A 14,971-nucleotide genomic window follows, 5' to 3' on the forward strand; every position below is an offset into this window, starting at 1 on the left:
TGGCCAGAATTAGCAAATAAAAATACATACAGGATGCCCAGTTAAATCTGAATTTCAGATAAACAAGGAATAATTTTGTATACTTATATTAAGAGTTCATGACTTTTGGGACACCGGGGTGGCCCAGTCCTTAAGCGTCTGCCTTCAGCTCAGGTCATAATCCCAGGGTCCTGGGATCGAGCCCCGCATCGGGCTCCCTGCTCAGCCGGGAGCCTGCTTCTCCCTCTCCCACTCCCCCTGCTGTGTTCCCTCTCTCGCTGTGTCTCTCTCTGTCAAATAAATAAAGAAAATCTTAAAAAAAAAAAAAAAGAGTTCATGACTTTTTAAAACTTATTTATTTTTATACTTATATTAAAAGATTATTCCTTATCTGAAATTCAAATTTAAGTGGGTGTCCTGTATTTTATCTGGCATCAATACCCCGACCCCCTTGGAAGACTGACCTTAATGGCAGACAGCCCAGCAAATGGCTTTTATTTAGACTTTTTAAACAATTTTAAGTATCTTTTACATAATATAAAGTTTACCCATTTTAAGTATACAAGTCAATGTTTTTTAGATTTACCAAGTTGTACAACCATCACAAAATCCAGTTTTAAAACATTTTCATCACCCAAATAAATGCCCACTTACATTAATTCCCATTACTGCCCCCACAAAGTGTTTTTTTAAACATTTAATAAATTAATTGTTTCTTCTGCAGTAAAAGGTCACAAACTCTTAAATTTTTTTTTTTAAGATTTTATTTATTTGACAGAGAGAGACATAGCAAGAGAGGGAACACAAGCAGAGGGACTGGTAGAGGGAGAAGCAGGCTTCCCGCGGAGCAGGGAGCCCGATGCGGGGCTCGATCCCAGGACCGTGGGATCATGACCTGAGCCGAAGGCAGATGCTTAACGACTGAGCCACCCAGGCGGCCCATAGGTCACAAACTCTTAATGAAGAAATTCTGGGGGAAAAAAATCAGAGAAAGACAAAGAAGAAAATAAAATTACTCCTAAGTCCATAGTCTCACGAGAACAATTGTTAATAATTGTTTCTAATCTTTTCTCCATGCCTATATTTTTTTAAGAGAAAAATGGTATCACACTGTATACAATATCTTACAATCTAATTTTTTATGTAATACATCATGAAAATATTCCTGTGCCATCAAATCTTCTTTCACAATATCATTTTCAGTGGCTACATAGTATTGTGTTGTTACTGTACCACTTTCTTTATTCAATCCCCTTTTGATAGACATTTAGGTTGTGTCCAATTTTTTCACCATTGTATTTTATTTATTTATTTTTAAAGATTTTATTTATTTATTTGAGAGAGAAAGAATGAGAGAGAGAGAGCACATGAGAGGGGGGAGGGTCAGAGGGAGAAGCAGACTCCCTGCCGAGCAGGGAGCCTGATGTGGGACTCGATCAAGGGACTCCAAGATCATGACCTGAGCCAAAGGCAGTCGCTTAACCAACTGAGCCACCCAGGCGCCCTTTTTTCACCATTTTAAATAATGCTGTGGTGCATGTTCTTATAGCTAAATCTTTGTACACATCAATTATTACTTTCTTAAGAAAAATTCTTAGAAGTAGAGTTGTTTTGTCAAAGGGTGTACACATTTTTAAGGCTTTCGATGCTATTTTCTGGCCCAGTAAGGGACACCAGCATGGGGCCAGCTGTCGAAGTCAGAAGCCTCAGATAAGGTTCGGTCCAAGAGAAGAAGGCTGACTGAGAGGACTAGTGGTATATAGGTGGTGGGGGGAACAGGTTAGGGAATGCGGAGGAGAGAAGCTACCAGGCTTTGAAGATTGCCTGGTACTGGGGGGACACTATGTGGGACTTCTCTGGAAACTAGAGGAATACTCTTGTCCCCTCTAGATCCCCTCTTCACCAGCAGCCACCCTACAGGCAGCACCCCTCAGGGACGCCTTCCCTGCCACTCCCTGTTCCTCTTGATGCTCCTCCAAGCAAGCTGGATGACAGCTCCCTGAGACCCAGCCAGCTGCAGCCTGCCCTGAGCCCTACACACCCCCACAGCCTTGAAAGGGTCAGCCTGGCTTCCAAAGGCAGACCCTGGCACCTCATCAAGGGTCCAGCCTCCCTGCGCCGCCCCCCCCCCAGCCTTGGAGGAAGACCAACTGGGAGAGGCTAGAGCAGGTGGGTGTTGGATGGGGGGGCATAGATCTTGAGATGACTCACACGCCACCCGAGGGGAGAAAGGGGCTGGAGGATGAATGGATTGCAAACCAGAAGGAGGAGCTGAGGAGATGAGCTTTGGTGCCTTGATTCGCCCGCGTCAGTTTCTTCAACATCTGCAGTGCGTGGGGTTGAGCGATCCCACTGGGGGGTTGTAGGGGGTAGGGCTGGGAGGCTGGCTGACGTTTGCTTCCCGCCTGCTGGGTCGGCCGAGCAGTTCATGAATGACTCACCTCATTGTCAGGCTGATTCACTGCTCTCCTGGGGACTTGGAGGGCGGGGGGGAGGCTGCAGCAGCCCCCTCGGTACGACTCATACTGTCGCACACACGCGCGCAACACGCACACACGCGCACACACGCGCGCGGGCGGGGCTCCAGCGTGTCCACTTACCTGCTGGGGTCAGGACCCCATAAATGGGTTTCCGGGGGGAGAAGGAGGGGGAGGCACACCACTTGGTCTGCGGAGAACAAGTTTGAGGTTTCTGTCTAGTCTACCCATGGCTATTTACATTTAAACTGATTAAAATTAAATACAATTAAAACTTCAGTTCCTCAGTCTGACTAGCCCCATTTCAAGTGCTCAGCAGCCACATGTGGCTAGGGGCTACTCTATTGGACACAGCGGATGGAAAATACCTCCATCGGGGTGGATGGGTGGCGCAGTCTGTCTTCTAAGCGTCTTCTGTCTTCTAAGCGTCCCTCTTCTAAGCGTCTGTCTTCCCCTCAGGTCATGATCCCAGGGTCCCGGGATCCAGCCTCTCCCTAAGCAGGGAGTCTGCTTCTCCCTCTCCCTCTGCCACGCCCCCTGCTTGTGCTCCCTCTCTCTCTCTCTCTCAAATAAATACATAAAATCTTAAAAAAAAGAAAAGAAAATACCTCCATCAACACAGAATGGTCTATCAGTAGCGCTGGTCTATACAAACTTCGCACACACAAAGCTGCACAAGCAGATCAGCCCTCCCCCGGCCCCAGACACTCGACACCCCCACCCTCTATGCAGCACACAACAGACATTTAATTCCACTCACTCACACAACACCCACCCACCAACACGGTTAGGCAAGACTCTCAATGTGTATACACATTTGCGGTGCATGCCGCTGTCCATACCAAGGCGAATGTAAATATAAACACTTAAACACACATCATCGCACTGATTCACATACAACGGCTCATACAATAAAAATACAAATTAGGGCAAAATGCATTTGCAAATATGCCGAAATAGATACAAACTCAAACCATGTGGTTCTCATAACAAATCTCAGCACATTTTCGCAAACTCAAGTACGGGGAAAGGGAACCCACATTGTTGAGCCCCTGCCAACATGCCAGGCATGGAGTTAGCCATTTTGATGTATTAATTCATTTAATCTCACAGCAACCTTGCAAGGAAGATGTATTATTCCATTTTTATAGATGAGACAGCTAAGTTTCAGAGAGGTAAAGTAACTCAGTCACACAAGCCAGGGTCAAATATAAACCAAGATTTGTCTAACTTCATAGCCAATATGCAGCATGCTATCTCCAAACACATGTGCATAGACATGCACGTGCATGCACGCACACACACACACACTCAAGGTGTACCCCCCTTTGTACCTAAGAAGGTAAGTCTTGTCGGCCAGCAACTGCAGGGATTTTTGGAAATAAGCATGGAGTTGCCCAGATTCATTTACATTCCCTCCTGAGAAATGGCATTAAGTCATTCAACAAACACTTGCTGAGTGTCTTCCATGTGTCAAATCCTATGTTAAATACTGGTTCACAAAGGAAACGCCACAGTTGTTGCCCTGAAGGAGTTCAAAGTGAAGGTGTGAGGTGTGAGGGAAACCTAAAGACAATACAGGACACACAAGAGACCCAAGCTATAATGAAAGTAGGCCAAAAATGCAGGGAACCAAAGGGAAGGAAAGCTGGGTCTCCTGGAGCAGTAAGGGAGACTTCTTAGAGGAGGCAGCCTGTGAGCTGGGACATGAAGAAGGAGTGGGGTGGAGGGGGATTGGTATTGATTGGGAGATTGGTTGAGAGATTAGCTAGGGCAGGGAGGCAGATGCCAGGAGATTGCAGGCCCTGGGGATTTTATATGTCATCCCCCAGCAACTGGGGGAATTGAAAAATTTTTACAGTGGGAAATAGGACCCCATTTGCATGTTAGAAAGAATGGACAGAAGAGAAGAAAGCTTGGACTAGGGAAATCATGCAGGAAGCTACCACAGTAGCCCAGACAGGAGTTGGTAAGGCTTGATGTACAGTGAAAGGCATCTAGACAAGGTGAGGGACAGACAGGGATGGGGGAGTTGGGGTCTATCCTGGTCCTGAGAAAGAGCAATGCAACAGGTTCCTGACCCATGAAAATGTGATGAAAGCCTGGATTCTCTCTCAGAACAAGGCATATATTCATAGGCACACTATCTTTTGCACATAATTATAGGGATTTTTAATCCCTGAAGCCCCAGGTTAAGAACCCAGTTCCTTGGAATTCTAACAGGCAAAACAACATGGTGGTTAAACCTGTGGAGGCTAGAATCAGACAGCCTGCTTCATCACCTCAGCTCCACCACCTATTACTTATATGAACTTGGGCAGGACATTGACTCTTTCCTTTTGTGCAAAGCAGAAGTGAACCTAGCACCTATATTGAGGCTTGTTACAATAATCAAGTGAACCAATACATGGAAAGTTCCAGAATCTTGCTCAGGAAGTACTGGCTGCTATTACTATGGGTTAAATCAGAGTGTTATTAAGATGCACACATGGGGCGCCTGGATGGCTGAGTTGTGTTAAGCATCTGATTTCAGCTCGGGTCATGATCTTGGGATCCTGGGATTGAGCCCTGTGTTGCTCAGTGGGGAGTCTGCTTCTCCCTCTCCCTCTGCCCCCCCCACCCACTTGTACGCTCACTCTCACTCTCTCTGTCTCAAAAAAATAAATAAAATCTTTTTGGGGTGCCTGGGTGGCTCAGGCCTTAAGCGTCTGTCTTTGGCTCAGGTCATGATCCCAGGGTCCTGGGATGGAGCCCCGCATCGCATCGGGCTCCCTGCTCAGCAGGAAGCCTGCTTCTCCCACTCCCCCTGCTTGTGTTCCCTCTCTTGTTGTGTCTCTGTCAAATAAATAAATAAAATCTTTAAAATAAATAAAGAAATAAAATCTTTTTTAAAAAGACCCCCTCACTACACTTACTCCCCTTTGTACCCCACTTCATAGCTGGGGAATCTGTTGTCTTCTGGTGTGGCCCTCCAGCCTGAGTCCTAGCACCCATTTTGCCCTTTCCCAGAACCCACCCCTTCCCTTTTGGCTGAGTCTCCATTATCCTCAAGCCTGGTTCTTAGAATTAACATTAACCTCTCTTCTAGGAGGAGGGAAAGGCGCCTGGGTGGTTCAGTTAGTTAAGCATCTGCCTTTGGCTCAGGTCATGATCTCAGGGTCGTGGGATCAAGACCCTTGGCAGGCTCCCTGCTCAGCAGGGAGTCTGTTTCTCCCTCTGCCTCTGCCCCTCCCCCTGCTCATGCGTGCTCTCTCTCAAATAAATAAACAAAATCTTAAAAAAAAAAAAATAAGAGGAGAGAGAAGAGGACATAGGCCCCATCACCATGGAGACCCAGTCCTTGCCTTTCCCATAAGATGACAGTAGGAAGAAGAAGACATTTGATTTGGGGGAAGGGGGACCCTTCAGCATGGGGGTCCTTCCCAACTCTAAAATCACAGACTACCTCCTCACTGTGTCCTGTCAGCTCCTCTCTAAAGTGTCCCAGGTCCTCATTTTCCATTTGCTCTGACCACCTACCCCCACCCCCATCCAGGTTCTAACAGGAGTTGGGGCAGTAGATGCCAAATTCATTGAACTTAGAAAAGTGATGGAGAAGAAAACAGAATTTCCCATCAGAAGATCCACCACTGAGTGACTGTGTGACCCTGATGGGGTCTCTTACCCCCTGGGCCTCAGTTTCCTAATCTGTAAAATAATACTGGCCCCCCATTCTTCATGGGATCTTTGTAAAGACAAAATGAGCTAGCGGTTAAAATTGGAAGCTGCAAACTTCAGTGTGGGTAGGAGTTGCTCTTAGTCCTCTTGGCCTTTTGGGCTCTGTGATCCCCCTTCAGCTGGAGCTGACAGAGCCCAGAGGTCCCAGCACCCCTGCAACTGGGTCTCCAGGACTATCTGGAGCTGAGCAGAATGAGCTGCTCTTGAGAAGAGAAGGCCTGTAAGTGGGAGAGTTGGGGTTTTGTACCCCAGCTCAGAAGAAGCACAGAGGCTGTGAGGGAATTCCTAACTTGGATGAGAGTTAGGGGTCCAGCTTCCATCTTCCATCGCCATTCTGGCTTCCATTCTGACATGGGACAGGTAAACTGGTCCACAAGAAGCTATGATGGTTGCCCAGAGGTGAGGCCAGGCCAAGCCACTCTGGGGAAGATCCAAAGCTGGTTCAGATCACATCATTAAGAACTTGAGTCAGCTACCTTCCTCCTGCCTTTTGAGTCCTCAAATCTATGCGGCCCTAGCATCACTCTAACTAGCCCTATAATAACAAGCAAGAAGAAAAACAGAGAGAGGACTGAGGGCTGGCTCATGAGAGCTAGCTCTGCCAGCTCACTGGATCCGGGCCCATCTCTCTGCACAACTATCCTAGACTATCTTTTGACCTGTGTCTCCCTGACTTGTGAACTTGAGGACACAAGGAGTCATTAATTTCTCTATCCCCAGTGTTAAGTACTGTGCCGGATACACATCAGTCATTGTACCATTCCTTCAATAATTCTATTGAGCATTGTGCTAAGTGCTGGGGACATAAAGTTTAACAAGCCAGACCAAGTCCCTGCCCTCATGGAGCTCATTTTTGTTTGGTTTTTGGTGCTGAAACCCGGGAGCTCATATTTTAGTGAGGAAGACACACAATAAAGATGTAAACCATGACAATTATAAATTATGAAAAGTGCTGAGAAGGAAATAGAGTGTTGGATGGGGGGATGGATGTTACTTGAGAGATAAGTGACAGGGAAGATCTGAGATCTAAGCTGAAATATGAAGGATTGAAAAGAGCAAGACGAAGAACATCTTTGCTTAATATATGTGTTGCAAGTATGGATGGCTAGATGAACAGACAAACAACCAATGGGGCGGATTTTTTTTTTTTTTTTTTTAAGATTTTATTTATTTATTTGACAGAGAAAGACACAGCGATAGAGGGAACACAAGCAGGCGGAGTGGGAGAGGGAGAAGCAGGCTTCCCGCCAAGCAGGGAGCCCGATGCGGGGCTCGATCCCAGGACCCTGAGATCATGACCTGAGCTGAAGGCAGACGCTTAACGACTGAGCCACCCAGGCGCCCCCCAATGGGGCGGATTCTAATGTGAACGAGAGTTAAGCTTCAGTACCCAGTCCCTGGTGTGCTTAATTCAAGAGAAGAGGGTGGGCGGGGCTGGGGACCCAGGATTCCCAACCTGCTCTCCCAGAACTCCAGTTGAACCAGCCGACCTGGCCCGAGGGGCCGCTGGGGGGCGACCGAGAGCCCACTCATTTCCCTTTAAGGCCGAGGCGGAAGACAGACGGAGGAAGGGCCTTTGTGTCGGCGGGATAGAAATAGGCCCGCCCCTTTAAGAGGGCGGAGACGCTGGAGTGGCGGCCACTTCGAAAGCGGCCCCGGGCTCCGGTCCCCGGCGACCCTCTCTCGGCCCCCTCCCGGGTCGCAGAGTCCTGTCTTTGCGACCTCGCACCAGAGACCCCGCTGCCCGGACTCCGCCTCTCCCGCCCGGGACAAGTCCGAGGTCCCGGCGACCCCTCGAGTCGGGGCCTGCCCGGCTAACCCTCCGTCGGGAGGCCGCCCGCCGTCGCCATGGTAATGCTGCGCCCCGGGCCGCGGAACTGCCTTCGGGCTCGCGGCCCCTCACTCGTGCGAGCTGCACGGCCGGGTTAGGGTTTGGGTCAGAGCTTGGTGGCTTCGGGACACCTGGGCTCTAGTCAGGGCTTGCCTGAGACCCTGGGAAGGTTCTCTCCACACACCTCCCTCTGGGCCTGTTTCCCTCCTGCTGCCTTCCATCTCTTCTTGGAGAACTGCTCGCATCGTTCGCATCGTTGAGCTCGGGGTGCTCCAACGTCACGCCTCCAGAGCCGACCCCCTCCCCCTAGCCGGTTACCCTCTGATCCTTGGACGCTGGGGGGTGGGTGTGTCTAACTGCAGCTCTTGGCTGCTCTGGCATCTGGCGTTAGGCGCAGCCCGCCGCGCTGGGCTTGACACGTGCCTCAGAATTGGCTACAGCAGCCCTGCTGCCTAGAAAGAGGGAACTGTGGACCAGGGCATCCTGCCCTCCTGGGACGCTGGCTTTGGTGCATTGGATTAGATAGAAGGAAACCACTTGTTTCAGAAACAAGGCCACTGTGCTGGGCATGCCTGGATTTATGGTAACCTCTCCTACGTTTGACATAGGTTCCCCAGGCCAAATCTTTGGGATGTTGCAAAATCCTTAGGCCCATGTGCACAGTGCTGAGTCTAAAGAATGACCCATGCTCCCTTTGTCAGCCTTCCCCTTGCCTCCTCCTCCCTCTTTCAAGGCGAATGCAGATGGACCTGAGTGGATTATTTTACAAGAAAGGATTCCAAATCATGTAAATCTTTAAGTAAATCCCATCTCTTCCCTCCTCATCCCTTATTCCTCCTTCAGCACTAGCAAAAAAACAAAACAAAACAAAACAGTACACCTGATGGTCTTGTTAGAATTGGAAGAAGCACAGTGAGGACAGAATGTACTTGCAAACAGTATCTCTCCTCCAACCTCAATTGCTTTGTTTTCCTTTCAGGCATGCAGTTTGCAGAAGCTGTTTACTGTGGAAGAAGAGTTTGAAGATGAGGTAAGGAAGTGTTGGTGATCACAGATAGCAGAGGAGGTCTTGAGTTGTCAACACCCAGACCCAGAACATTTTGAAGCAGTCTGCCCCAGCCTCCTTTTACTTGACATGTATAGCTTTTTTTGTCTGTGACAGGCTGAGAGAAGATGAGACATGTAAACAGCCTACTTAACTGTTTTAGAGACAGAAAAACAGAGCTGCCTAATTGGCATACCTTTAAATTACAAGGGCCCTTGCCTGGAAGCTGGGTCATGTGGATGATTCAGTTCACCTTTATGATGGAATACTTGAGGTGGGAAGAAAGTTTATGGAGAACCAGAGACAACACAGTTAGTGGATGACAGGAGGACTGGGGTCACCAAGTGGCTATGTGAGCCAGGGCAAATTACTTCACTCTCTGGCCTTCTGTTTTCTCTTCTATAATAGGAGGGATGTTCTTTTGCCTCAGATGTTCTTCCCTTCCCTCTCTCTCAGAAGATGAGGGATTAGACTAGATCGGAAGCTGGCACATTAGAATCACTCCTGCTGAGGCCCTGACACACACCAATTAAATCAGAATTTCTGGGGATGGGCCCAGGCAGGGCTATTTCTAATCTTGGGGTATAGTCAGAGATCACTGAACTAGCTAGCAATCCCCACAGCTCTCTTCCCACTCAGATCCAATGGACATAGTTTCATCTGGGAGGTCCAAAATTGCTACCTGAAATCCTTCTCAGAAAGAGGCAGGATTTAAGTGAGTAAAATGCAAAAAAAGGTAAGAATACAGCACCAACAACCAGGGTGAGGTCTTGGCCTCCTGATTCCAGGCTAACATACGTAGATACTAAACTACATTTATAGAGTAGAATTACTTTATTTATCAATGACAAGCCATTCAAACTTACTTTTTGTCTCCCAGTGCTGTGCTTTAAAAATCATGTTTAGAATTTGTCGAGATGCCCCATTTGTACCTAGTATGGTGATGAATGCTGCACCAGGGACCCAAGCCCCACGTTCCCCTTCCTTTGAAGCTTTTGGAACCTAAGGTTTGAAAGGGAAAACAGACCTTCCTCAGACCTCTTAAAAACCGGTCTCTGGCATGTCTCATTCACTGAGGCCCTAAGACATGGTGACAGGGACACATATGGGTTCTAGTGCTGGTTCTGTAAAGTTACTTAACTTCTGAATCTCCACTTCTGCATCTGTAAAACAGGAATAATAATAACACCTATTAGGGCCATCATGAAAACTCATTGAGAGAATTCTGGTAAAATGTTTACATGGTCCCTGGCACCCAGTGCCATTTCAAATTGTTAGATGTTCTCGTCATCACTTGGGGACTTGAATTTTGTTTTTATATAAAAATTCAAAATTGCCAGCTTTGTTGAGGAGATGTGTCCTTGTCTTTGTCTTTCAGCTTTGGAGATGTGTAATTACAGGCTGAAAAAGTGACTGCTAAGTGCCCCACTTGGGTCTTACCAGGTGATGGGAGGACTGCTGAGCCGGCAATGGGATTAAGAGTGAAGGTCTCTGGGACACCTGGCTGGCTCAGTGGAGCATGTGACTCTTGATCTCGGGGTCTTGAGTTCGAGCCCCATGTTGAGCGTAGAGATTAAATTTAAAAAAAAAAAAAAAGAGTTCAAGTTTCTGTTCCAAGACCAGTCCCTTTCCCCCTTTCCCAGGGAGATGACGTCATGTCTAAGAGTGAGCCCTTTAGGGGAAAAGGGATCCATCAACCTCCAGGATCATCAGGATTTCATTGCTGCTGTAATTCTGATATTGTTATTGCTAAACCCTATGGTAGTCCTGCTGGAGTATGCTACTCTCCTGATAATACACAAAGCAGGAAAAAACCTTCCCCTGGCCCAGACAGTCCAATGCAGTGGCAGAGGATGGGGGTGGAGGGGACCTTCCTGTCAGTTAAATCAGCAGCTCTGACTCAAAAACACCCTCAGAACAGGTCTGTTGCTCTTGAAGGTGTCAATCTCACCTTGCTTCCCAACTGGAATCCATACTTAATTTAACTTGCTTGAAAAGCTATATTTAACTTCTGCCTATTTTGCTAGATCCAAGGCCTCTGGCTTACTGAAGCCTGTGTGTGTGAGTGTGTGTGTGTGTGTCTGGTGGATGGGGGGAGGAGTGGGTTGAGGACAGGCAGCATGACCAGCTGGAGAGACCCCTATTGCACAGGCTGGACACCAGGAAACTTGTTTCCTTGAGATGCGTGTGTGACCTTGGGTGATTTGATTCTTGGTGCCCGGGTATGTTTGCTTCTGCCTGCTCCCCCACCCCCCAGGAGAAGCTACCTAAAGACTTAGCCTTAGAAAATTTCTTTTTTTTTTTTTAAGACTTTTTTCCTCAAGTTTTTAATTAATTAATTTGTTTATTTATTTTTAGAGGGGGGAGGGGCAAAAGGAGAGGGAAAGAATCTCAAGCAGACTCCCCACTGAGCGTGGAGCCCAATGCAGGGCTCGATCTCATAACCCTGAGATCATGACCTGAGCCGAAATCAAGAGTCGGACGCTTAACTGACTGACCCACCCAGGCGCCCCTCTTCAAATTTTTATTTAAATTCTAGTTAGTGGGGCGCCTGGGTGGCTCAGTTGGTTAGGCATCTGCCTTCAGCTCGGGTCGTGATCCTGGGGCCCTGGGATCGAGCCCTGCATTGGGCTCCTAGGTCAGCAGGGAGTCTGCTTCTCTCTCTACCCACCCCTCGCCACAGCTCGTGCTCTTTCTCTCTCTCTCTCTCTCTCACTCTCAAATAAATGAATGGAATCTTTAAAAAATAAATAAATTCTAGTTAGTTAACATACAGTGCTAAAGATTTTATTTTTAAGTAATCTCTACATGCAAAGTGGGACTTGAACTCACGACCCTGAGATCAGGAGTCACATATTCCACCAACTGAGCCAGCCAGGCACCCCTGAATGTTTCTGGGAGAAGTCTGGGGGTGATGGGGCACCTGGCTGGCTCAGTCGGTGGAGCATGCGACTCTCAATCTTGGGATTGTAAGTTTGAGTCCCACATTGCATGTAGAGATTACTTAAAAAAAAATAAAATCTTAAAAAAATAAAATCTTTAAAAAAAGTGGGGGAGTGGGCTTATGGGCAAGGTCAAAGGTGGTGAGAGACCCCACCACGGCCTTCCATGCCTTGGTTTCTTGCTTACATGTATCTGCGCCTACAAACATACCACATGCCTGAAACAGTAAAAGCAGAGTGTTTCTTGATTTCTGGATGCCAAGACCCACCGTCTCTGCTTCTTTGTAGGACTTCTTGTCTGCTGTGGAGGATGCAGAGAACCAGTTTGCTGGCTCGCGGCCTGTGAAGGCTGGGTGCCTGAGACCCGTCTCTTCCAGGCCACAGGACTCCGTGCAGGCACAGTCTTCTGGGCAGTTGCCATCAGGCCCCTCTGCTCCTTCAGAGGCTTTGCGCCTGTCAGCTCTGGGACTCCGCCTTCCTACCTCCAGCATGCCTGGGGCCATCAGGGGTCCACCTTCCGTAGGAACAGCCCCCCTAAGGCCTGTCTCGACTTCTAGCAGCTGGACTGGCCATCAGAGACAAGTGACACTGACTGAAGTGCTCAAAGAGCCAGCCAGACCCCAGACCTCCGCTTCCTGCCCCCTGCTCAGGTTTGAGAGCCAGCAACCAGTGACTGGGGGCTTCGAGGGGCCTGAACAAGATGAATTTGATGAGGTCCTGGCAAGCATGGAGCTGGAGGGGCCTGGCATGGAGCTGGACATTGGAGTCAGCAGTGAGGCCCCAGGAATCCTGCCTACCTGGCATCAGGAGGACTCAGCAGTGGCTAAAAAGGCCCGGGTAGCTGATCTGAGCAGGTCTTGCCGAAAGGGGCCCACACCTGCTCCCCACATACCTAGGGTCCTGTCAGCCCACGATGAGCCTCCAGGGCCTGTTGTCCACTGTAGGACTCTACAACCCCCCGTGAGATCTGGTGCCACCAGCAGCCTTCCCATCCCAACTGCTTCAGTGGTTCCTGCTCAGCAGCCCCCCTGGGAAGCCTGTCGGAAGGGCCCCCCAGTTCAGGCACCACAGCCTCCCCAAGCGGCTGGCAGGCCTGTTCGGAGCAGCCCTCAAAACCATTTCCCCGGTCACTCATTCCAGTGTCCAAATGCCTCCATCCCTGGCAAATCTCATTTTCCCGGACCACGAACTCCCAACTCGATCTGTTCTACTCCCTCAAGGACTATCTCTGGATCATTTCCCCGGAGCCCCTTACAACCCCGAGCTCCAGTGTCTTCTGTCAAGTGTCCTCTCAGCACCCCAAAGAGCCCCCATTCCTCCCCGGCTCCCCAGGCAGTTCTGCAGACGCCCATCGTCACCAACCACCTGGTGCAGCTGGTCACTGCCGCCCACCGGCCACCCCAGCAGCCTGCCCACGCCAAAACTCGCCGCTTCCCCGGCCCGGCCGGGGTCCTGCCTCACCAGGTGAGGGACAGCTTGTCTTCGGCAGAAGCTGGACCTGTCCGGGACACGGGCGGGGGGTGGGGCGGGAGGGAGAAGCAGGAGTTCCAGTGCCATCCAGTCCCACAATATCCTTACTCCTGGGGGGTGGGAGGGAAGGAAGGAAGTGCAGAGAGGGGGTTTCCAAAGCTGCAGCAGTTCAAAGAAGTGGGAAGGAAGAATTGAATGCTCGAAAAGCCACAGGTGAGAGAGCGCTTCAGGCCCTGAGAACTTCACGACTTTCCTTTGTTGAGCGCCTCCTGTTGCTCCACTGGGGCGGGAAGATCCGTTCACTTATATTTACTAAGGACTTGTATGCGTTGGGCGATTTGCTTGGAACTGAGAACGCAGAGGTTAAAATAGAAGTAGCTCCTGTCCCAAGTTGTTCACGGCACAGCAGAAGAAGCCGATGCGAAGGAACGATGATACGTAAAATGCAGTGTCCCTGGGTGCTGCGGAGACACTGGGCTCCTTGGGCTTCCTGAGTGGGCTTTGGAGGGTCAGGGAGGAGGTTAACAGGTGTGTGTAGGAAGGCTGTGCTCTGGGAGGCATTTCAGCAGTGGGAAGACGGGGAAGAGCGTGTGCGAAGGCACAGAGGTGTAAGGGTAGGATGCTGTCAGAGGTACACGGAACAGGTCACTGTGGCCAGCGTGTGGGGTCCGCGTGGGGAAGCTGTGCTATGCTGACAGTTTGGATTTCAGTGATGGTGGAGGGACAGTATCCATCAAACCATCTTGGATCAGATCCCAGATCATGGGACCCTGAGGGTCCGCTCTGGTTGTGATTGGTGTACTCCTTTTCTTGCATTTTAAGGGTGGTTCAAATAATTTCTGCCCGTTCCTTGCCCTTTGCTAGCACTCTAAGGAAAATCCAAGGAGGCCGTCCACATTCCTCCTGGGCTGGAGCTCTGTGGGGGAGGGGTAGGTCCCTGAGAAGGGACTTGGGGAAGGCTGCCCCTGGGCCTATCCCAGGCCTCTCTATCCGGGTCATTGCCTCCTTCAGGAAGCCCTGGGTTCTGCTCCTGGGCCAGCTCCAGCTTCCTCACATTCCCTAAACAATCCCCAAAGCATCTTTTTTGAGCTGCCAACAAGGCTCCCGAGACTTCGTTAGGAGAGATGTGATATGTGTTAATTGTCCCTGATAGTTTCCTGAACTCATTATGTAAGCCAGACAAGAAGCTGTACTTGTAGGTAACAGCTGCTGTGCTTGCTCTCGCCTTCCCCTTCCCTCTCCCCTTGTAGCACAGTGAGAAGAATCTGGAGGAGATCGTGGTTTCCACACCCCAGACTCCGACTCACAGTGCTCGGGCTAAATTCCGGACAGAGGTAACTAGTTCCACGCAAATGCTGATTTTCTGGGCATCGTTTAAGAGCGAGCGAGGGACATCCCCGCGGGTTCCAGGAGGTGGGAAGCAGTCTACGCTGCTAGGCCTGTTCCCGGGGTCACGCACCAAAGGTCACGCACATGGTGAAGGCCGTTTGGAGAGGTGGCGGTTTTACTG

General features: G+C 49.5%; 1 protein-coding gene across 1 annotated transcript in view; it reads left to right on the forward strand.

Annotated features, from left to right (window-relative positions):
- The window catches only part of HROB (homologous recombination factor with OB-fold), a 30,445-nt gene that overhangs the window by 8,161 nt on the left and 7,313 nt on the right, over positions 1 to 14,971 (forward strand). The window contains exons 2-4 of the mRNA XM_032396465.1: positions 8,984 to 9,034; positions 12,280 to 13,455; positions 14,712 to 14,795. Of these exons, the coding sequence (XP_032252356.1) occupies positions 8,984 to 9,034; positions 12,280 to 13,455; positions 14,712 to 14,795 (1,311 nt within the window). The remainder of the gene's footprint in view (positions 1 to 8,983; positions 9,035 to 12,279; positions 13,456 to 14,711; positions 14,796 to 14,971) is intronic.

This window comes from Phoca vitulina, unplaced genomic scaffold (genome assembly GCF_004348235.1).
Source record: "Phoca vitulina isolate PV1807 unplaced genomic scaffold, GSC_HSeal_1.0 scaffold92, whole genome shotgun sequence".
Lineage (NCBI taxonomy): Eukaryota > Metazoa > Chordata > Mammalia > Carnivora > Phocidae > Phoca > Phoca vitulina.